The 24,072-nt window shown below is 40.6% G+C and overlaps 4 protein-coding genes across 4 annotated transcripts; 2 read left to right on the forward strand and 2 right to left on the reverse strand.

Moving 5' to 3' along the window:
- Window positions 1-176: 176 nt before the first annotated feature.
- Window positions 177-2,478, reverse strand: aatf (apoptosis antagonizing transcription factor). Its single transcript, XM_008407797.3, has one exon. It carries the CDS (start codon window positions 2,404-2,406, stop codon window positions 754-756), a length of 1,653 nt encoding a protein of 550 aa, XP_008406019.2. The 5' UTR covers window positions 2,407-2,478; the 3' UTR covers window positions 177-753.
- Window positions 2,479-3,117: 639 nt separating this feature from the next.
- On the forward strand, window positions 3,118-4,965 carry magoh (mago homolog, exon junction complex subunit). Its single transcript, XM_008407798.3, has 5 exons — window positions 3,118-3,323; window positions 3,651-3,709; window positions 3,995-4,105; window positions 4,568-4,650; window positions 4,752-4,965. Exons 1-5 carry the CDS (start codon window positions 3,233-3,235, stop codon window positions 4,849-4,851), a joined length of 444 nt encoding a protein of 147 aa, XP_008406020.1. The 5' UTR covers window positions 3,118-3,232; the 3' UTR covers window positions 4,852-4,965.
- Window positions 4,966-5,632: 667 nt separating this feature from the next.
- On the reverse strand, window positions 5,633-11,180 carry cpt2 (carnitine palmitoyltransferase 2). The gene is made up of 5 exons (XM_008407799.2): window positions 10,672-11,180; window positions 9,674-9,754; window positions 9,482-9,588; window positions 8,109-9,413; window positions 5,633-6,288 (listed from the first exon to the last, which is right to left on the reverse strand). Exons 1-5 carry the CDS (start codon window positions 10,851-10,853, stop codon window positions 5,960-5,962), a joined length of 2,004 nt encoding a protein of 667 aa, XP_008406021.1. The 5' UTR covers window positions 10,854-11,180; the 3' UTR covers window positions 5,633-5,959.
- Window positions 11,181-15,534: 4,354 nt separating this feature from the next.
- scp2b (sterol carrier protein 2b) lies at window positions 15,535-23,678 on the forward strand. The gene is made up of 5 exons (XM_008407800.3): window positions 15,535-15,699; window positions 16,527-16,617; window positions 19,428-19,557; window positions 19,699-19,778; window positions 22,994-23,678. Exons 1-5 carry the CDS (start codon window positions 15,677-15,679, stop codon window positions 23,087-23,089), a joined length of 420 nt encoding a protein of 139 aa, XP_008406022.1. The 5' UTR covers window positions 15,535-15,676; the 3' UTR covers window positions 23,090-23,678.
- The last annotated feature ends 394 nt before the right edge of the window (window positions 23,679-24,072 follow it).

Below are 24,072 nucleotides of genomic sequence, written 5' to 3' on the forward strand. Positions count from 1 at the left end.
TTAAGAAGCTACCTGAGCAGGTAGCCTGACTAAATAAACCATCTAGCGTCAGCTGGTGTTTGATGGCAAAGAGCAGAACGGCATAAAAAGGTAGAGTATTATAGACAAGCAGGAGAGACTGCTCATTTAATAAACTCAAGTGTTCATTTTTACCATAATCAAAATAATATTTCAACTGTGTTGATTTTCAGTTTTAATTTGGAAAATAGATTATGCCATGTTTTCTTATTTGTGTCAATACAGTGGAAGTTTATACTCATTTTGAGATGAATATGTTGAAACAATTCACCTGTGATCACATCTTTACCAGATAATATGAAACAAAAGATTACATAAGTTCCCACGTTTCAGGAGACATTTTAATGATATGGTATTTTCTAAGCCTGTATCTTTGAAGGCTGATGTGTTGATTTTTTTCTAGAGATGATAGCATATTAATAGCGAAATAAACAAGCCAGGATCTTACAGAAAATGAAGGAATTTCAAGATGAGGTCCATTTTTGCATCAGTGTGTATGTCCGTAAACTTTCCCTGATTTTTATGAACTACAAAAGTTGCAACAAAATAATCAGATATTAGACGACCAAGGGAAAATCAACAGATTCTGTTCACTAGCTGATTGGTCAGTGCATCGAGGTCTTCCTAAATGATTAAAATGCAACAAAGAACCTAGCTTGTCCTTTGAGCAGTTAACAGTACCAAACTACAGCACCAGAACTGTTCCTGCAGGTCATCGCTCCCCTTCCTGATGCATCATTCCCTGACTGCGGCGTTCTGACCGAAGAGGCCGCGGTACAGTTCGCTCCGGGCCTCATCACTCATGGAGCTGTGGTCCACAGGCGCCATGAAGTTCACCAGCTTGCTGTGGACGTGGAATCGCACCTTGCGCCCCTTGCTGGCTTTGGTGTCCACCTTCTTCTTGATCTTGCTGCGCAGCTTCTGGATGGCCAGCCACTGCCTGCCCATGGCCACCTGGTCGTTGGGATCCGTGGCGCTCGTCTTGCGCTCGATTAGCTCCCTCAGGAGCTGGTGGTAGAAGTCGTCATCGTCGAATACGTCCTCGTCCAGGTCTTTCAGGTGGGTGTTTAACTTCGGCTGATGCTCGGCGACCTCTACCTCCTCCGGGATGTTGTCGAGAATTTTGGCAGAGGATTCTCTCTTGCCGAGGACTCTGTACTCGGAGCGCCTGGTCTGGGTGCGCCGCAGCAGCCTCTCTTTGTCCATCAGAACCTGCTCCACCTGGGTCAGAATGTTCCTTTCAAACGCTCCGAAACCTTTGCTGCTCTTGCCCGTGGTCAGGCGGGTTTTGTCATGCCACTTCTGCAGCGTGGCGTTGCAGTAGGGCTCGAAAGCTGCAAAACGTTTGGCCATGAAGTCTGGGTACTCCGCCATGTCCAGCTTCCTTTTGGGTGCTCCGACATCAGCCGATGACCTCTCCTGCTCCTCTCCATCACCATCGCTGTTTATCTCCTCATCCTCGCTCCCAGCTGGAGGGCTCCCCACGGAGATGGGGCGTGTGTCGGGGCTCTGGTACAACAACTGGTCATGCAGCTCCAGCAGGGACCTCTGGAGAGCCTTCAGGGCCTTGTGGGTGTTCTTCAGAGCCCCGGCGTACTCAGGCCCTCCTCTCCTCTTGAACTCTGGGAACGCAGGCGGCTGAGGCAGCTGGTTGGCAGTCACCAGGGCTTTCTGGAGTTTGATCCGGCCCTCAAGCAGCTGGTCCCAGAGAGCCAGCTGACTCTTCACTGCCCTGCCTTTCTCTACCTCCTCGTCCAGTTTGTGTCTAGAAAACGTGTGGACAGCGTCTCCTTCCTGCTCGTCTTCCATCTCATCGTCCTCAGAGCCTTCATCCTCATCACTGCCTCCAGACTCCTCGCCACTGCCATCGTCTTCATCTTCACTCATCCCCAGGTCGTCCATGCCCTCCGTCATTTTACAAAAGTCCACTTCTTCAGGAAAAGTGATGTCAGAGTCCTTCGCCTGTGGTGTCAATTTAGCATCTAGTTTTGAATATCTACTCAAGTATTCTAGCTCCTCTTCTTCATTATCATCATCATCATCATCATCATCATCATCATCACCGTCCTCTTCCTTTATAGAACCCTCTTCATCATCTTCCTCTGTGTCAACCTCATCATCCTCTTCTTTGTCTGATTCTCCAATATCCATAAGCAACTCTTTCCGGGACACTGGCTTCCCCGCATACCTTCTGTCCGTGTCCAGCAGCAAGGAAGAGTTGCGTTTCCGAAGGGAACTGACCCCGACCCCAAGATCATCCTCGTCGTCCTCGCTGAACCTCTCGACCACACGGGCTTTGGTTGCTTCGTCTGCGTCGTCCTCTGGATCCGCAAACTTAGGCAACGGATTCAACAGGTCCTCGAGCTCCTGGGAAAACGAGCCCGCCATGATGGAGAGTTTCTATTTTTGCACATGTGGAGCGGCTACGGATGAGATCACGTTGCGTCTGACGTCGGTAACATGCGACGAAACCGAGAAGCATGTGTAAATATACCCTGCGACTTGTCTCTCAGGGAACATTTGATCCGAGTTCGAGGCTGCCCTCCGCCCCCATTATTTAGTTAATAATAATAATAATAATAATAATAATAATAATAATAATAATAATACTCATCTATCTATCTATCTATCTATCTATCTATCTATCTATCTATCTATCTATGCATTATTTCACACTTTCTGATGTCAATTTAAAATTCACGTATCCGGGTGTAGGTCAATTACTATTAACAATTAGTTTTTCAAATAATTCCAAATGCCAAAAATGATAGAGATTTTCTAAGGCAATTTTTTAAAATTACTTTGGTCAAAGTTAAAAGTTTAAATACAGTAAGATAACTGTGTCTTTAAACAATTTGGGACATTTGATATCACGTCTTTGGAAGCTTCTTTTAAACTATATATATATATATATATATATATATATATATATATATATATATATATATATATATATATATATATATATATATATATATATATATATATATATATATATATATATATATATATATAGTTCATTTAAGTACAACCTTGCTAAGATCAGGCGTTGGAAATCACCTTCAAGACAAAACTCCGGAGTCCAAATGCACCTTAGAAATGTCTACACTGCGCATGTGCTCGTTGTCGTCGAAGCTTGCTGGTGCGAGCTACACTTGCTAGCTAGTTTTGTTCCTGGATCTTTACCATAAATAGCATAATTTAGGGTTTAAATATGTCAACAAGTGACTTTTATTTGAGGTATTATGTGGGACACAAGGGGAAGTTTGGACACGAGTTCCTGGAATTTGAATTCAGACCTGACGGTGGGTGTTGTTTGGCGGTAAAACTGTTACCTATAGTTTCCTGCGGTGAAGCTAACATTGTTAGCAGCAGGGTTTGATCAGGCCGCAGCGGATCCACAGCAAGCCGAGAGTGCAAGATTGATTCTGTAGATCAACATGTGACCACAAACCCTACTAATAAGCATTTAGGGTGTTGTACTGACTTTCTGCAAATTTAAAATGAAATCAGTAATAATGAACTATTTTGATTTTAGAACGTAAAAGCCATGTGGCGTTTAGTTTCGTGGCTCCTCCTCATGTGTAGCTCATTCATTTTTATGTTATTTTAATGGAAATCTTTTCTTAAAGGTAAGCTGAGGTACGCAAACAACAGCAACTACAAGAATGACGTCATGATCAGGAAAGAGGTAATCTACGGCCAATTTCTGCTGATTAATTTCGACGTAAAATTGCCTCCAGAGCGAATAACGTCTCATATTGTCTGTGTTGTTATGCTCCTTTTGGAACAAAAATTTATAACAGAGTAATTATTGGCCATATATTTTATTGATGAAGTGTTTTTGTTTTCCATCCATGAAGTGACATGGTTAGGTAGATATGAAATGTATATGACATGAGGTGAGATCAGATTCATATTTGAATGATTTACACAATTACGATACATTACCCTGTTTCTCCTCTCCACCAACCAGGCCTATGTACACAAAAGTGTGATGGAGGAGCTGAAACGCATCATTGATGACAGCGAAATCACCAAGGAAGATGATGCACTGTGGCCGCCTCCTGACAGGGTTGGAAGACAGGTTAGTAAGGATGTGATCCTCCCCACTTTGATCCACATCAGACCAAAAGTTTATTTATTTACTTTAATTATTAAATAAAATCTTATCTGAGTGAGATCTGACTTAGTCATGCAGGTTATAATGTGACCTTGTATGCGCTTCTTGTTCTGCATCTGAATATGGATTAAATATTTCACAAAATGTCAAAATTTTATAGGTACAGCTTTGGGTGGTCAGATTCTTATTTATTTTAAATTTTGAATAGCTCATATGAAAAGTTTGAAAATGTTAATTTTTTTTTGCATTACTTGCTTCTTTTCATTCTTACTCTTTGATAGTTGTTTAAAATTAGATAAGTAATTTAAGGATAGCCTATTGTAATAGTTCCTTGATCATTTTTTAAATAAACCCAAACCGGTGTTTGAAAAATTGCATGTATTATATCTGGCCGTGTCTTTAACCTGCGATTGTGTTTGTTTTCAGGAGTTGGAGATCGTCATTGGAGACGAGCACATTTCATTCACAACTTCCAAAATTGGCTCTTTGATTGATGTCAACCAGTCAAAGTGAGTTCCACTTGAAAACAGTGTGGTACTGTACACATGCGTTACTGTACATGTGTTGCTGTCAGAAGCGGCTGAAGTTGAACTGTTCTGCTTCATTTCAGGGATCCTGAAGGACTCCGTGTGTTTTACTACCTGGTCCAGGATCTGAAATGTCTCGTCTTCAGTCTGATTGGGCTCCACTTCAAGATCAAGCCCATCTAGAATGTCCAGTTGGAAGATTTTAGTTACGTTAGCTGATGTTTTTGTTGAACGACCGCTTTTGTACATTTGCTTTTGGTGGAAGTTTTTATTTTGAATAAACAATGAAAATGGAAATGGTGTCCTTTTGATTCGTCAGATGCCAAAGATTTGCACTGAGCATCTGATTATCAGAAATGCTTCTACTGGTGATTTGACTGGTTTAAATTATAATAAATCATGGTTCCTGCAAAATGTTTGAGAAATATTGAATTAAATTAGAACTGGAGTCTTGATAAAATGCTGAAGTTGTATTTTTTTTCTAGTTTTATTCCTCAATAAAATAAATGTACCAGGGTTTCACAAACAGAACATTTACTAGAAAGTAACTTGTAGAGTTGGATTTTCTGTTTAATGTTATTGAATATTGATGCTTCTAATCTGTCAAGTGACTGCAAATGTGAATTTTCTTAAGTTATAATCTGGTACAGTGCTTCAAATGGAGACATGTTTGAGCTGTACATTGTCCTTTTTTAAATATAGTTTATATCTGCATTTTGCACAGGAAGACCAAATTTCAGTATTTACAGGACAAGAGGTGACAGATATTAAAACACAGCTGAAATATTCAAGTCCTGAGGGGGAAAAAAAGTAAAATTCACTAGTTTCATTAAAGTTTTTAGAAACCATTTACTAGACATGCTGTTAAAAATTAAAATTAATCTCTTGTAGTAATATCCAGAATTTAAAAAATCTTGAAATTTAAGTCCAGAAAATTTTGGAATTGTGAATTAATGAGCTGGAATCCAAGATATTTAAATTTTATTCCAAAAGACAACCACAATAAAGCTGCATTATGAAACAAAGACAGTTAAATCATGAATTACAGTAAAGATTAGTTGTTTTCTGTTCACATTTCAGTAAGGCACAGCTTCTTCTTCCAGAGGACGTCGATGTAACTGCCTGTTGCTCTGTAGTTCCTTCCCAACATGTCAGCAGTTTTAATTTTAGTTCTTCATTTGCCTCCTAAAAATCCTGGTAATGCAAGTACATTTTTCCTTGAATGTTAACGGATGGAATTAGCTACACTAAAAGACAAATTATTAGTGGTGATCAGTCACGCTGTCATCTTTCAACTCAAAGGTTTCCCTTCCACAACACTGAAGATGTCCTCCAAAGACTTGTGGACACACTGCAGAAACTCATGGACGTTGCGAGCAGGATAGGCGGACACGTTGCAGCCGATCCAGTTGTCGTGGACACCGTAACCGACACCGAACCCGTCGGGCACCACCGGAGCGAAGCCCCCGAGGCTGACGGCGGGGCTGGTCAGTGTGCTGGTGGACAGGATGTTGTGGTTTATGGCGCCGTAGGCTGGGTCCGTGTACAGGCTGGGCAGAGATCGACCCTTAGAGTTGGCAAGGTAACGCAGAGCAAACAGGTGGCGGTCAAACCCTTGACCTGCTCAGAAAGAAGAAGAAAAAAAGTGACATTGCTGTGACTTTATAATTTAAGGTAGCCACATGAAATAAGCTGTTACACATTTAGATTGATTAACGGTCTAACTAACTGTCAGGTGTAATAAGATCATAGTAAAACTTCAATGTTCCCATCTTATTTTATTGAAAAATATTTAACAAAACCAATGAAACAATATAAACATGTTTTAGCTGCACATCATGTTCTCAAATATAAATATAATGTTTAGATCACTGTCCAAGCTATTAAATTAACTAAACAAGAAAAATCAGTTCCTTTAGTCCTTGATTTGTCACATTTTTTATTTTTTTCTTCCCTTTCTCACAGCTGTCTGTCGTAAAAAGAGACAGTGGTCTCATTTTACGACAGACCTTTGTGAGGTAGATAAGATTGATTTCACAAGAAAGCATCAGCCGATGGCTAATCTCCCAAAATTAAGAAATTCTGGGTCAATAACCGCATTACGACCCCTAATTTGAATGCAGCATATTGACAGCAGAACTTTATCGGAGGCATTAGACTTGCATAGCACTTTTCAGGACACTCAAAGACATGAAATTAGTCATTTCCAGAAAGACCAGGGTTTGTATATATGGAGGCTTAAAAATGCTACAATGCAATAAAATTATTAATTAGCAATTTATACCCAATTAAATATGTGGTAAAATACATAGCAAAATCAGTTATTTATCTTATTATTTATCTTACCTTGAAAATTTTTATTTAGCTGCATTTTAATTTTGATAAACTTAGAAGGTGGAGTCAAACCCACTGCAGTCAAGTTGATTGATCTGAAATCAATGTGGCTTACAGGTTAACCCGAGTTAAGAGTTTTAATTATTTCAGTAATATTATATAATGACATAGAGTACCGTATTTTCCGCACTATAAGGCGCACCTAAAAACCTTCAAGAAGGGTCACCATCGTCCGGCCACGCCCCGGCCCAGTCGCGGAAGGCTCTCCTCGCTGACCGCAGTCGGACTGTTTTGTTGACATTCTTTGTCAACAAAGTGGCTTTAGATATTCATCCAGGGTGCTTCGACTATTGTTACCAAGGGACCAGCCCCTATACATTTAAAGCCCGGGGGGGGGGCGGGGGAAGAGAGACAGAGACTGCGGCGGCAGCGTGTCGGTTGGTCTGTGTTACCCAGAAAGCAGTTGGGCACAATATCGCAACACCAACACCGTGAGTGAAACAATGACTGGGGCAGCCTACTATATAAAGTACTCGGGGACCACTTCTTTATTATTACATATCCACATTCGCATCCCGTTTAGGTTCAATACGGGACGGGTGGCAACCATAACTGTAGCGTCTAAGTTTTAAAATAGGCCATTCATTGAAGGTGTGCCTTATAATCCGGTGCGCCTTATAGTGCGGAAAATACGGTAGCTTCAATCAGTGGGTAGTTTTTTTAAATTAACATTTTGTGTCTTTCTAATTATATGTTTTATTTGGTCTGCTCTTTATCACAATTGCTGCTTTTAAAGTGTTTCAGAAATAAAGTGTTGTGGTTTTATTGATGTTGATATAAAAACTTGGCCCAATATCAATAACCAATATCATACATAATTCTCTACCCTTTTGAAGGGTGAAAAAACCAACCACACCGCTGACATTGCTTCAGTTAAATATCTCCCAATCCTAACACCACATGCCCCGCCCCCTCCCTCTCTACAAACATAAACCACAATAATATCGGCCCAGTTTTACTTATTGAACTGATACCGATATGAAACAACGGTCTATTTCATATACCAATGTCAATGTTTATATATATGAATAGAAAAGTTGACACACCCATAGCTGCCTCCTTGGTGAGCTGGCCTTGGTATTTGGAGCATTCGTTGAGCATCGCCTGCAGCTCCTCCACGCTGTGCTTGCTGGGCTCACGGACAAAGGCGTGTGAGCAGCGTTTGGTGTGGACGGTGGCCGGTCGGATGGTCTCTGTGCGGCCATGCTTAAATGCTGCAGTGCTGCAGGACTCATATGTGGCCGCCGTCTGGCCGTACTGCCTCAGGAAGGCCATCTGAAAAGACAGCTGGGCTATGGCGTCTGGACTCAGCTTGCTCTTCTTCAGCTGCTCCTTCCCGCCTTTCTTGAACTCAATGGCGGCAATGGTAAGCTTCGATACAGCCAAGTCAAAGTTCTCTTTGGCTTTCTTGATACCGCTCTCCAGCTCTCCGTCCAAGTGGAACTGCAATCTGCGGACAGCGGAGGCTGAGTCCACGGCCGCCGGGGCAGAGCCTGGGTGCACCACCGGCTTCTCTGTCGTGTCTTTGAACACCTCGTTCTGAAAGCGGAGAACGGCTACTCCGTCACCCCAAGAGTGCTCGAAGTTAATTGCTGTCTGACCGTCCTTGGCTATGATGATGCTGAAGGACTTGTCATACCAGCGGTTGCAGCCGTCGCCATGCAGCATGTTGTGGGATATGTGAATGTGGTCCCGCATGCTCTCTTCATCCAGACAGAGACAGAAAAGGGCGCTGTCGACTAGCCCCAACGCCTCTGCGTTTCCAGTAACTTTCAGCTTCTCTCTTAGCCCCGCCCAGACATCTCTGTTCTCACTGGTCAGGATGCCCAGAGGCAAGGAGGGCGCCGGTGTCGAGTCAGACAAAATATACTTCAAGTGGGAATGGATCTCTGCCGGCTTCACCAAATTCCCGTCTCTGTCCACAACGTCGAATACATACATGTTGCCTTTTCGCATGATTAGCAGATGTCTGCCCTTGTCGTCGGTGAGGAGCTCATCTCGACCGCGTTTTGGGATGCGCGTTGAGTTGAAGAGGCGGAAGTACTGAGACATGTCTAGAGGGTAGGCGTTCACCATGTAGGCTCCGTACCAGGACAGTGAAGACGGAACCCAGCGGATGAAGTTTTTGAAGCTGTCCGTGTCACTCTTGGCCGGGTTGAGGTGGAAAACCTCCGGCTCCAGTAGACCCGCTCGCAGCGTCTTCATAAAGCGCACGGCCGAGCACACCATGTTAGTTGACCGCACCAGCTGCTCGTTGTACTCCGTCTTTGGATCGGGATTGAAGGACATGAAGGGGTTGAAGTTCAGCACCACAGAGTCACGAGCAGACAGATACATGTCGAACCAGGGACCTGATGTTGAAACAGACTCATTAGATTCTGTCGTCATCTGTGAAGCCACTGAAGGGCAACGCGCCCACCTGAGATGTAGCTTGTGTGCTTATTGGCCTTGTCTTGAGCCACCAGTTCCTCGTGGAGCTGTCTTCCCACTCCGTTCTGGAAATCTTGAGCAATTTTCTCCGTTGTTCTGAAGACAAAAGATGAAGATGGTGACATGTTCAGTTTCAAGCATCAAATTATAAAATGCATTGATAATCTTATTGGTAACTTACGCGAACTGGCCATCATCCAGCAAAGGTTTCTGGGCAGCTAAATACCTCCTGATGGTGTCCTCCAGCTTGGGAACGGGGAGTCTACATAACAAAGCAAAAGTTAACTATGTCAACCAAAACATAAAACAGTCAGGCATAACCTTCTACCTAAATTGTCTTGAAAGCTATGTACAGTTCTGCAAGCAAGTGCTATTCCCTGAAGTTGTCTATTCTCCCTGTTACAAAACAGAAGGGTTAGGAGGTTTGAGGAGCACAACAATGAGTTCGAGGTAATGACTTGGCCTCCCAGCTCCCTAGATCTCAATCCCATTGAACCTCTGTGGATTGAGCTCAATAAAACTTTACCATGGAAGACTAGCCTTGACTTAAAGCATCTGCCAGCAACATCTTGGTGCCGGATACCACAGTACCCTTTCAGGGGCCTGTGCAGACCATGCCTCAACAGGGTCAGGGCTGATTTGGCAGAAAAAAAGGAGATCAACAAACCTTAATGTGTGGATAATGCTATGCCTAATAGCAAAAGTTTAAGATTGGTTTGACTTTCCTGCATTTCAGGTTGCACCACATTTCAAGCATTATGGCAAAGGTTTTACATTTTGAAATGTGGTCTGTTTTCTGCATGGACATCGCTGGAGGTGTAGTGTTCAAGTTACCACGATGTTCTAAAACGTCTGCTGGTGTGATCATAGATGTGGAAATGAGCTTTGCCCCATACCATCTCAGAGCCTGGCCTTAGGATCAGACACTAAAGTTAGTTGAAAAGTGAAACACTTAATGACCGTATTTTGTATCAGTCATTTTGTATTCTTTACCGCCATCTTGTGGTCCCCGAGCAGAAATCAAGCGTACCCTTTTACCTACATTTGTTCTTAACCTTTCATTCGAAAAACCTTATTAAAATTTCACTAAAAGGTTCAATGTAGTACAGACTAACATTAGAACAAGTCAATCACAAACTCACTCTTTAACAAGGGTGTTCTTTTCATTGGTTTTCCTACCTGGGTAAACTCTTCTGGTAATGCATGGAAGGAACGACGCTTTCGTGCAGATAGTCCGCAGTAGAAGCAGTCCTGCTGCTGTAGCACCGAGCTGAGATCCTCGCTGCGGCTCTTCTTAAATGAAGCCGAGTCCCGGGTTTCCTCAGGCAGACAGCGCATTGTGCTGACAGCAAGGTGGCCATGACGTTAGCTAACAATCTAAATACAGGAACCGTTCACAGGGAGGTTTAGTGCTATGGACAAAGGTAAAATGCTACCGAGTGAGTCACCGCTGTCAGCAGGTAGATACCACAGCTAACTCCGGCGGCTAGCAGTAGCAAGGTGCCTTAGCTTAACCTCTTTGACTTCAGAAGAACAGAAGTTTGAAAATGCGCACTTCATAAATAACTTATTATAATCTCAAAACGATTAAATGACACGGTTTTCAGAAACATTCAAATAAATAAACAGGAATTGAATTAACAGGAAGTCTAACCGGTACAACAAGTCACGTGATTTGTTCTGGTCGGACACCTTTTCCGGGGTATCTGGAGGTCACTTTGAAAATAAACAAAACATATTTTAGTTGTTTAACAAATAATACATATTACAATACAATATCTCGTAAAGGTATAAGGAACAGTGCAACCAGGGTAAGAAAAAAGAACACAGAAGCAGGCAAATTAAAGGATATGGAGCAACTTTTGAAAACATAATAAAAGTAAATATATTGGTATTTATAATAATAATAATAATAATAATAATAATAATAATTATTATTATTATTATTATTATTATTATTTATATTTATATTTATATTTTAGAAAATACTGATCTAAGACATCAGTGAGGAGCGACAGAGTTTAATTTGGTTTAAAAAAGATAAAAACACAGGGTAGAACTTTAAATAAGAAAATATTTACCACATTAGATATTTGACTATCATCAGCATAATTTTCAGTGACAACCAATTCTTAATGTCTCTACAGAATTAACTGGAGAAAGCATGTAAAAAAGAGATGGTTAAGGGATTCTCCTCGACAGTCACAAAAGGCACAACATGCTAGATCAAATTTCAATCTTTTCTGCAAAAATATCCACCACTAGGTGCCTTTTTTGATAGATTTTGAAGTGAATCTTTTTAACTTTTGGTGAAACTGACCATTGGATGTAGGAAAGTAACAAATAAGTCTTCAGCCAATGTATTCTGAATGAACCAACTAAGGCTTCAAAATCTAAAGCTTTAATACATCCTCATCATGGTAAATGGTTTGTACTTGCATAGCACTTTATCAAGTCCAGAGGACCCAAAGTGCTTCACACTACAGTCAGTCACCCATTTATACACATACTAGCTAGTAGTAGCTCTGGGGCAGTTTGACAGAAGCAAGGCTGCCATGTGCCACCAGGCACAAGGCCCTCTGACCACCAGCAGCAGGTAAGGGGGGTGAAATGTCTCGTCCAAGACATCGACAGAGGCGGGTGGAGCAGGGATTGAACCAGCAACCCACCAACTGCAGGGTGAATCCCTTTCTGCCACCATCCCCATCATAATCTTTAATGAATTGAGACTTCCTTAAATTACAGTCACATAGAAATGTCTTAGTTCACATGCAGCACATTTTTTCTGTCCTGGCCAGATTTGCTCTGATATACAGTCATATTCAGTAAATTAGATTATATGACCCAATGAGGATTGTTTGTCAGATAAAAAGCATCTCTTTAAAATGCCTGCTTAAAGGTGTTAAGCAAGAGTTAAATCTGAAATATCTCACTTCTGTTTTGATTGTCTTTGGTTATTTTTCATTCTAATTTATTTTATCACAGTGTGACTATTGACTCCAGTCTTGACCTCCTGTCACATAAACAGAAATTTGTGCCAATTGTCCCCACACACTGCAGACTGATACATATTTTTCCCTACCAGGAATATGGGATAAAACTAGGCAAAAGTTGTGGTGTTTATGTTCCCAGCTTCTAGGGACTCGTCTGTGTTGTCTGCATGCCACATTTTACAGATTTTTATTTGCCAAAAATTCGAAAATTATGTAATATATTATTACCGTTTTATATTAATGCACTATGTAGGTTTATTATTCCATTAAATCTCAGTGAAATGCACTGAGGTTGGTGGTGATCCCCCGCGTTCATTTCCACCATGTTTTGTGCTCATCTAACCAGCAGAGAGCGCAATTTCCCTACTCATTCGCTGCGATGTTAGAGCTTTTTAGGGGGAAAATAAAACTGGATTTGACCAATAACAGATGGCTGTCTTTTGGTCTTGATTCATACGTAGAAATGAGTTAAAAGACTTTGAGTCGTTGGCCTTGAAGCCATTCCCGCTCACCAAGCCCAGCAAACGTCTGCGCACTTTTCCTCCTTTCATCTCTGCTCTGCAAGCACGACTGAATGATAACTCTCCTTTTCTCATTGTGAAAATTTCTACTTTTTAATTAATAATTCTTTGTGTATTCTCTCATCGCAAGGAGCATTTTTAAATAGATTTCAAATTAAAAAGCTAGCAAAAGTCTACCGTCTAAAACGGTAGACTTTTGTTTCGTAAACAAAAGTCTACCGTTCTAGACGGTAGACTCAAACTCTATCGTCTAAAACTTCCATTTTACTCAGACAGACACGTGTTGCAGTATGAAAACAGTTGTCTGCCATGGTCACTATCCGTTTAAATCAGTGCACGATGCATGCTTTTTTGATATATATATTTTCCCCTAATTCGTGTCATTACATTGTTATGGTCCATAGGAGTTTTACAACTGAAAATCCATCCATCCATCCATCCATCCATCCATCCATCCATCCATCCATCCATTTTCTTTACACCCTTGTCCCTTAGAGGGGTCAGGAGGGTTGCTGGTGCCCACAACTGAAAATAGCTTCAGTTATTTTCTATTTTGATTATGTCCTTATTATTTATTTCCATATTTATTTCTGTCTTAGTTTATCCTTTGTGTCGGTACATTTAGTCTCATTGTTCGTGTTCTTTTATTTGTTTCATTAGATTAGTATTTGTTTCAGTTTACTGTTCAGGTTTCCTTTCCCCTTTCATTCCCTTTGTTTCTTTCCTCACCTCAGCCTATCATTCTGCTCCCCGTCACAGCTCTTAATTATTTCCTCATTTGCCCCTGCCTGCTACCTTCCCCAGCTGCACCCACTTACCAGAAGAATTGTCTTGTTAGAATTAGCTCTTCTGGTTCTTTTGTTATTTCCACTCCCTCCTCAGTATGCTTAAGTTACTAGTTACTTTGTCCTCCACTCAGTCCTTCATTTGAAAAATGCTTTTTGTATTTATTCATTTGGACATGAAAAATTAAACCTGTTTAAAAAAAATTATTGGTGGGTGGGAATATTTTTTCCATTGTGTCTTCAGTGGCTATTACGACTACATATAGTCTTTTTGATAACTTCTTTCTGCATTACATTTCACCTCTCACTGCCTTTCTACTTCCAGGAAGAGCAGCAATCTACAGTCTGCCAAGAAACCTTTGGATCGTCAGTCACTTTTGTGAGTGAATTTGACAAAGAATTAGAAAGAGGGAGTTCTTTTCAACACTCTGCATTTCGACCCACTTAGGAATCCACTCAGGATAATTAGTTACATTTCCTACAAGTTGAAGTGGTTTTGCAGAAATATTGTAAACTATTGAAATGCAGTGATAAAAGATTCCACCACTACACTACCAGAATCTTTTTTTCTGCAGTCATTAAAGCATGAAACTTGGAACCTGAAAGTCAAAGACTTAAAGAAAATAAATTACGTGACAAGATGCTTTTAAAGTTCTTTTGGTTTCAATTTGTATGCACTGAAATGTTGAAGTATTTTCTGCAGTCTCTTCTGCTTTAAAAACATCTATACTGGAATGTATTGATTGTGGAAGTTTTCTTTTCTTGAAAAATAGCTCAGGTTCACTGGATGGAAAGTGTCTGCAGGCATCAGCCTTCAAGTCTAATAACAGATCCTCACTGGGATTTATGTTTGGTCTTGGACTAGGCCATTCTAACACATAAATATTTTTGATGTAAACCATCCAATTGTACCTTTACAGTCGTTGTTTTGCTGGAGGGACAACAACCCCAGTTTCGAGCAACAATGATAATAATGATAAATTGCTCATTGTCTTGTTAGATATTAATCCAAGAGCTCTTCACCTTAAAGTCACAAATTCATGGTCACTCGTTTTTGTCATTCTCTGCACAAGTACATTACTCATCATTTTTCAACCCCATACAATGGGTTAGGACCAGGTTTACTGTGTGTTCTACAGTAAAAAGAATACATCAATAATTTGGGTTATTTAGCCTGACAGAACAGACAAAATGGGGATTAATTTTTCAAAGTCATTTGTAAAAAAAAAAAAAATAATAAAAAAAATAAAAATCATTCATAAGAAATAACAAAAAAAATGTAAAGGTCACAATATAAATAAGATATGGTATTCATAAAATGTGTGTTACAGTTCCAAACATTTCTTTTCTTTTTTCTTTTTTTTATATAAATGACATATAACAAATGTGGTGGAAACGTGACTTTGAAAAACGAGCTTCCAGTTTCTTCTTTCTCATGACAGGCTAAATAACACTAATTATTACTGTTCGTTTTAGACTAACTTTACAAATGGCACCCCGTAATATTCTACTTTACGTGCCTCAGAAGGATATTTGCCCACAAACATCCTTCTCTATGTTTGAGGGTAAACATAGAGAAGATAATGATATGATGAAATAAAATATCATTATTATTGAAAACTGATATTTTAAATAAGAATTTTATGCCATGCGGCTGTTAAAATTATATTTTATGCTTTAAAGCTGCACAAATTTAAGACCGTTCGCTGCTATCTGACATCGACAAATCGAGTCTGGCTATTCATGTCTATGACAAAAGACAGGAAGAAACCCGGAAGTGCTGCAGTTAGCTAACATCAGCAGGAGAAAGGAGAAAGTACAGAAGTACATCTGCTTGTTTGTTTTAGCAGAAGCACTTTTTTCGTTCCGTACTCCTGACAGCAGAATGCCTGAAATTCACACACCAAGGTAAGGCTAGTTAAATTCATACGGTTTTCATTTAGCATCGAGCCATTTCACAGGGTCACCATCACTGGTCCTGTTTATCCCGCTTGGGACTGGGACGAATGTCAAGCAAAAGCCGATAGCAGGTTTATCAGCTGGGCTTCAGTTGACAGCTGCTCATGTTAAGCAAAGACTATAATTGCTATAAACTGATGCTACACAGTTTAAATACCCCGCTGCTCAATAAACAAAGTGAAGATTAGAGCCTTAATTAATCGTATGGAAATGTGACAACAATTTTAATCTAACAAAAGTTCTCCAGGCTTTAAGGTCAGTAACCTGCTGATGTCACCTGATATATTTGTTCAGTTCAAATAAGGCATGATGTTTAAATTCCTTCTACTTATAAAACAGACCAATTCTATATCCTCAACCGAATTTTATTAGTTACAAAAATCATATACATAAATCAAAAATATTCAAATCACAAACTTTTCTCAAACTAGAAAATCCATGCTAGCAGGTGAATCCAGGTGCTGAGCCTCCCCTCATGTTTGTGCGTTTTGCCATAAATGGCAGCTCAGTTAGACTTCCAGTCATCACCCAGATCTCCTTCTGGTAAGTCGTCGCCAAGATTCAGGTGAGGAAGTGATGGAGCATGTCACCTCGGGGTGTGTGGCCTGGAGGAGTGTGGGGGCAATCACATGCAATGAACGAAGCCATCAAAGTTCCGTCACTGATCCTACAATGACTCCAAAGATGAAAGAATCACGACGAACTAACGAAGATGTTGTTTGTGTTCCTCTCTGTCCTTTGCGTCTCGTCCTTCTGCTCGTCGTCTTCATGGGAAGGATTCGAGCCCTTCGAACCAGCGCTGGTACTGGACTGGAGGGCTTCAAGGCCCACGCTGTGTTCCAGGAGATCAACAAGAAGCTGCAGGAGGTGACTGCATTACACACACCAACCAATTATTCTTACTTTAAGCATGAACTCAGAGAAGTTTTAACTCTGAAGAACCTTGAGTGAAGATACAGCAGCTTCATGTTAAATAAAGCATGTCATCTGGATCTAAAACTGAAAAAACAATTATTTCTACTGCTGGTAATGCACTGACAAATCAACAACTGGATTTCACTAAGCAACAGGAAGGAGCATCCTGTAAGATAATTTACTGCATGAACAATTATCTTCCAGTTGGCAGCAAGTTATTTAACCCCAACTGATGCAATGAGAAATTCTTCACTTCTTAAAGGGGCAGTGTTATGTTTTCTTCCAGGCACATAGAACAATCGAGTAACTGTTACTGTCAGTTGTTATAAAAAATGCTGTATATATCAAAAATGACTTAAAAGAAATTTGACTTTGATATTAAATGCCTTGAAATTGGGCCTGAAATGTCTGCTCTTTCTGAAACTCCGCCTTCAGTAAGTCATCACAACATGACTCCTCTGTTAACCCTTTAATAACGTTTTTGCCAGGATTCCGCTGAGAAGTAGCTTGTATAATAAGATAAGCAGGTGCACACCGGATGTTTGCTAATTGCTTCTGGCTAGTCTGAGGAGCTGAGTGGGGGAGGGCTTCTTTGTGAGGCAGAAACTCTGAAGTTTGGAAACTGCAGCTCTGAGGAGGAGTTGCATCTTGAAGGCGGAGCTATGTCCACCCATCTGTTTTCTACAGCTGAATGGTTGCCGTGGAGATTAAAGAATTTCTCAAACATACATGAACGAATCAAGGCAACACTCCAAGAATGTTTTTGATGGGGGAATAACATTATGACATGATGCAAAGCTTAAAAAGTGGATTTTACATAAGACTTGTTCCTCATTTAAACAAACTTGGAAAGTTGGGCTGGGCGATCAGTACTGGTAGAAAATATGTCTGATCAAATGTTGTTAATTTCACTCAACTTGGATCCAGAACCTAAAAAAAATGTGCAACAGCTCAAGAAGAAATTATGGATAAAAGCTGAAAGGTTACGTAACCAGTTTGGCAGAATTCTGGATGTTTAAGATAAAAACGAATCAATTATTATCTATCAAGTGATAAGAAATGCTAATATCATTTTTCAGTCATATGGCCCAGCCTTTATGGAAATGATGTTTAAGAAGTTTCAAATGATTGTCATAAAGCAGAAAAAATATGTAAGGACAACACAGATATTCTAAGATGACAGTGCCAGCTTTCAGCCAGCTGACTGGCAGTACACAGGAAGGCGTCGCTTTGTCATTCTAAGCTTTAAACAGCTGAAAATAGCTCTGGACTTCTCTGGCAGTCCATTCTAACTGTAGGAACAGAGTGACAGAACATCTGATCAGTTTTAAAACCTCAGCGTACGTTGATACTAACCAACCCACGGCTTATGGGATGATTCAGGTTTTTGCTGCGTAAATAAAAAAAATAAAAATCATCAGTTTATTCAGTTGTTTGTACTCGCGTGTGCGCCTGCTGCACCAGCTCCTGGTGGCACATCGGGACCGCCTCACCGCACACACATCACGTCAAGCTTATGTTGACTCAATCAGCAAATGGTTTCCTCATTGACGCTGCTGTCCTGAAGCATTTACCTCTGCTTGACCTCAGGGAAGGCAGGTTGATATCCAGCTCTGTGGCAGGACCGACTGTGAAGATTTATCATAAATGACAGAAACATGGAGATAGAAGTGTCACTGTGTCAGTAAAAAAAACAAAAAAAAAAAAAGTCAAAACGGTTAGGTTGGGCTTTTTAAGGCTGGAAAAGAAATCTGCAGTCAGCGCCTCCCCACTGAAAACATCAAGAATGACTACATGACAACGGCTGACAGGGTGTAATTTTTGTCAGAGAATGCAGTCATTATGGACTTCTACGTTCAGTACCTGATCCATATTCAGCATATGAGCCATTGTTTAGATGAATTCTTGAAAGTCCAAAAGAAAGCAGAGATTGGAGTAAAAGCTGTTTTTCAACAATTATTAATTCCTTCTGTTGACATCTTTAGGTCTGTTTGTAACTTTCTAAAGCTGTAAACGGAAACTTTTGATCAGCTGATCAGCATTAAATCTTGTTTTCAGAGAATTGACCTCTCTTTGTGTCTTCCTGGTGTTTTTCTGCCTGTGCTGCAGCTCACCTTGAAGCCTGGTTACTTAGAGAAGAGAAATGTCAGGCATTGTTGGTCACTCTTAAGTTTTTGAATGTATTGAAGCAACTCTGAGTTTATTTTACTTGTCAAGTAAATTAAGTTTAACCATTTGTTAAACTTAAACGTTCTCAAATTAATACTAAAGCAAAGAGAACATCAGGAGTTTAGCATTTACATCAGACACTTGCAGGATCCCTGGTTCAGGAACATTCTAGGAAAAGAAACTCCCAGGGAATTTCAGAGACAGATGGAGATTGCCATGGATACTCCCTCCACTTCCCTTTCCAGCTTCTTTAAAATTGACCAACAAAAACAAACTGTCATCCTCCAACTACTTCCTATCATCGTCTTCATCGTTTTCGACAGCAGCAACATCATCAAAACATCAAAAACGTGTTTCTATTGCGTTTTTGCAAACTATATCTATATCTATATCAACTCTGTTCAATGAAAACGCAGCTACATTTTCAGCTAAAAATGTAACAAATGTTGCAATTTTGAATGAAACGGAGTCAATCAGACTATCAGGTGTGAAAACGGCTAAACTGTCCCGTTCCTCCGACAGATCGAAGGGGCAGAGATAACTTTGTGCGTGTGTCTGGTTCTCTAAGTGTTCACCGTTTCTGCGGTTTCCAGGAAGGGGAGCAGTTTGTGAAGAAAATCGGAGGAGTTTTCGCCTTCAAAGTGAAAGACGGCCCAAACGGACAGGAAGCCACTTGGATCGTGGACGTGAAGAACGGCAGTGGCTGCGTTCACAACGACGCAGGTGGGAAAACTTGCAGGCTCCCTTTAGTCACAGATTCAGGTCGAAGTTGAAAGTCTGCTCACTTATCTGCTTTATCTCCATAGACTACCTTTAACTCAGCAAATATGTCTGATCTTTAACTTCTTTATCTCCGCTCTGCAGACAAGAAAGCAGATTGCACCATCGCCATGTCCGACACGGACTTGTTGGCCTTGATGACCGGGAAAATGAACCCACAGACGGTGAGTATACACACCATATCGTATCCTAGAAGACATCTCACCAGAGGAGAAGCTTTCTTTTTTTTTCTTTTTCTTTTTTTCCCCTACTGAAGAGATGTGGGAAGTGTAGAGAAAGACAGCAGGCACTTGAAGATTGCAAGGATTCCAGCTCATCAAATCACATCATTGCTATGAAATATGTTTGGCTGCTTCTGGAACTGATGAAAGCAGCGGCAGCAAGGATGATCTCAGAATTACTGTGATCGTCCTTCCCGCATCATCATCTAAAAGTGTGTTTAAAAAAAAAAAGAAACCAGCAACTTATTTTTCAATCTGACCGTCCATACCCTCATCCTGCGATGATGTGATGACCTCCAGGACGCAGCCTGTGTAAACACAACTTTTATCAGTGTCAAACAGTGAGGGCTGTTCACTGAGGAGGAAAGCTGCCGGAACAGAACCAAGAAACCTTCAATCGCAGACTTATTTGAAGAAAAAAGAAAAAAGTCTTTTCATGGGAATAATCCAAGTTGGAGTGAGTTCAGAGTGAACGTAGCAGATAAAAACTGCTCTGTTAGTCTAAGAAGTAACCTCAGGTAACCTCATCTTCTAATGGATCATGCAACCAAATGGAACATTGAATTATTTAAGAACCTCTGCGTCCATAACAGCTTTGTCTCATTTGACCGGTTGTCCAAAAAATCTGCCGTCATGAAACAGTTTCTTTAAGGGATTTACAGATCGTTTACCTGCAAATCAAGTTTCTCCAGTTTCCTTCTTTGCTGTTTGCCTCCCCAGATGATGCTCCTAAGGCCTGTTCCTGCTTAATAGGAATCGTTTTAAAAGGGCAGTTTAATGTAAAATCAACTTTTTTGTGCTTTTCGTCATGTTATGTTAATCCCTCATCAAAAATATACCTGTAGTGTTGCTTTGATTCTTTCATATGTTTGAGAAATCCTTTAATCTGCCTGGCAACCATTCAGTTGTGCAAAAGTCCTGGGTGGACCTAGCTCTGCCTTCGAGGTGCAGATCCTCCCCCTCACAGAGCAGCCCTTCCCTACAGCTCCCTCAGACTAGCCAACAGCAATTAGCAAACAATTGATGGAACTTTATATCTGCTGAACTCATTATAGGAGCTACTTAGTGAAACGTCATTGACAGAGGAGCCATGTTGTGATGACTTCATGAAGGCAAGGCTTCAAAAAGAGTTTCTTAAAGAGACAGAGGCCCAATTTCAAGACATTAAAAGAAATTTGATTTTATAATTCAAATCATGTTTGATATAACAACTGAAGGTAACAGTTACTTGATTAAGCTATAAAATTGGACTGTGTGCATGGAAAAAAACATAATTCTGGCCCTTTAAAGACTTATTAAAGAAAACTCTTGAGGTTTGTGCAAAGTGTCAGGTTTGTTTTGTAAGACTTGCTCAGATGACTGTGACATGTTGGAATCCTGACTGATAGGGAGCCGGTCTGGTCTTATCAGTGCTTGGAGGTTATCACAGTTTTTGGTCCACTCACTTTCTGAAGATTAGCTGCAGGTTCTTAATGAGGTTAAGACTTTCACACAGAAGATACTGACTTTATATATAGAAGACTTTGTGGTACTTATTCCAATAAAAATAAGTCACTAAGAAATTATTTTATTTCATAATCTGTGTCATTCAAATTTCAATAAAAAAAACAAACAAAAAAACCTCTGTTATGGATCCCAAAGAAAAATCGAACGTCGTAACTCGTTTTGATTCAAAATTCTTCAAATAGTTATTGTAGATAGTGATGGTAATTAGCAGGAAAGCTCTCCTGTGCCAGTCTGTATTGCAGCGAATCTGAAGAAGCCTCTGACTGAAGACACTCGGTTTTTCTAAGACAGTTTCATGAAGAGGATGTTCAGGATTGTCCATAATTTTCTTGATTTTTTTATGCATCATTCATGTCAAACTCAATCAAAGATTCTTCTACACTAACAGCACCAATTATTATAAACAATAAACCGAACACAGTAATTTAATACAGTTATTTTTTCCTGTGATATGTATTGTCTGACTGTCAATACATATCTCTGACAGTGAAAACAACTGGTCAAATGGGGAACAAAGTCAGCTTTTGGAGTTTGCTTGTAGCATCAATTTGTGTTTGAAATTATCGAAAAAAAGATATTAATTCCTCAGTAATAACAAATGATTAGTTAATTACTCATTTATTTCCTGTGACAGTGTCTTCACAGGTTCTAAAGTCCTTCCACTGAATCCTGCAGCTCAGACTTTAAAATCCTGTTAGTTTATTAACCACTGAACGGTTCAGCACCACAACACATTAAAGACCTGCTGTGGTTGGATCAACCTGCCAGACCTCTCAGGTTCTGGTTCTGCAGATGGAGAAGCAGCATTCTATTTTATACTCCATTATTGTTGTCTTTATTTTCCTTTATTACATCACTGCATTTACTTGTGTTTTATAGTCTGTTTTCAGCATTTAAAGCACTTTATATTGCAACTTGTTCAGCCCAGCCAAGTAATAGCCCAGCTAAACTGACCAGTGTGTTGAAGCAGGGAGTTGTGGGCAGGCAGGGCGAGCAGGATGGGGTCTGGTTTGAAAAGCCAAAATGAAATGTCAAACATTTGAAAAAAGTATTTGCTCCAAACTTTGTTTATTGATTCAATACTGGGAAATCCTTACATTTTCATTATTTATTGATATTTCTTTTGCTGCATTTGTCTTTTCAGCTGCAAGAATCTGTAACTCCAATTTATTGTGTGTAATAGCAGTAACTCATGATACCAGGTTGAGCTGGAAAAATGGCTCAATCAAACCACGTAGCCTCCGATTTGTAGAAGGTAGTTATTATTCAATACAAACCAGGCACAAAGGAACGTTTCGGATTTTTCTCATTGCAACCAACTTTTTTTTTGGATTCAGAGAGCGGAGCCTGCATTTCAGTCGATGGCTCTATTCTGTTTTTCCAGATTAAGTTAGTCTTCCCAACATTCACTGCTCCGCTCCGAGCGCGCCTGCCGTGCCGTTTCCTGTCGTGTCATAAGCCTTTGTTGCCGTTGCCCCACTTTCTCCCCGGCTGAGTTAATCTCTCACGGTAACTCTTAAAACTGCTGCTGCGTAGTTCACTCCAACACCAATTCCAAGCTGTTCTGAAGCTGATTTATTTATTTATTTAATTTCATTTTTTATTTTTATTTTTTACCCATCCCCACCTCCCTCTCCCCATCCGATTCCCAGGCATTTTTCCAGGGCAAGCTGAAGATCACGGGGAACATGGGCCTGGCCATGAAGCTCCAAAACTTGCAGCTGCAGCCGGGCAAAGCCAAGCTGTAAGAGACGCCGCATCAAGCCCTCACTAAAACGCTCGACTGTGAAGAGTTGAAGATGTGGAGGTCTGGAAGGAGAAACCGTTGTGGACAGACTGAACCACTTTTCCTCTTGGGTGATCTCACTGACCGAGCTGGGGGTGGGGGTGGGGGGATTAGTCAGAGGCCCGCCTGTCTAACTGGGGAATAGGATAGATGGACAGATAATTAATTTCCTAATTGAGTTCCTGTCTGTACTCTCCGTCTTTTTAGCGCTGGTCTGGAGTTCAGGCAGTCACTCTCTACTTTGGTACTAATTGCGCTTCTGTCCAGACTTTTTAACCTTCACCGATAATGACACCTAACTTTGAGTGCACTGTAACTGCAGGTGTTTTTGAGAAGAACTGGTCGATGATATGTTGCACAATCATGAATGCAGCTGTTAAGTGCCTCCCTCAGTATCTCAAATCAATGTTTGTAGTTGGCTACCAACGCAGAGCGGGTTTGGACTGTGGCTACCCAACGTTTTCTCTCCCTGCCTCGTCATTGTCTGGAGTACTGTCTGTACGGTCTGGATCTTTGTCGGATTTCTTGGAAATAAACTTGTCTTTGCGGAACAGTTTTGACTTTTTTTCCCCCGATTTGCTGCACTTAATTTGTACCCTTTGCTGCCTGGTGACCTCATGTTTTTCGTGCACACAGCAGCTCCCGTGAGAGTCCACAGAACAAGGCTTTATTTTCACTTGCATTTTTTCCAACACTACAGCGACCTGATTCTGCACACTGACACGCTGTACATGGAGGAGCACAGCTCACACACAAATCTTTTAACTAGCTCTGACCCAGATTCCTCTGCAGCTTTGGCTTGGAGTTTTCTGGCTCTTACTCTGATGTCACAATGGGGTTATTTTACGACAGATTTATATTTTTTAAATAATTTAATCAATGCAATGCCCTTTTATCGTTCAGTAGAACCCCACACTATTAAAATGTATGTTGTGCATATCCACT

The sequence above is a fragment of the Poecilia reticulata genome, chromosome 4 (assembly GCF_904066995.2).
Source record: "Poecilia reticulata chromosome 4, P_reticulata-male-v2, whole genome shotgun sequence".
Lineage (NCBI taxonomy): Eukaryota > Metazoa > Chordata > Actinopteri > Cyprinodontiformes > Poeciliidae > Poecilia > Poecilia reticulata.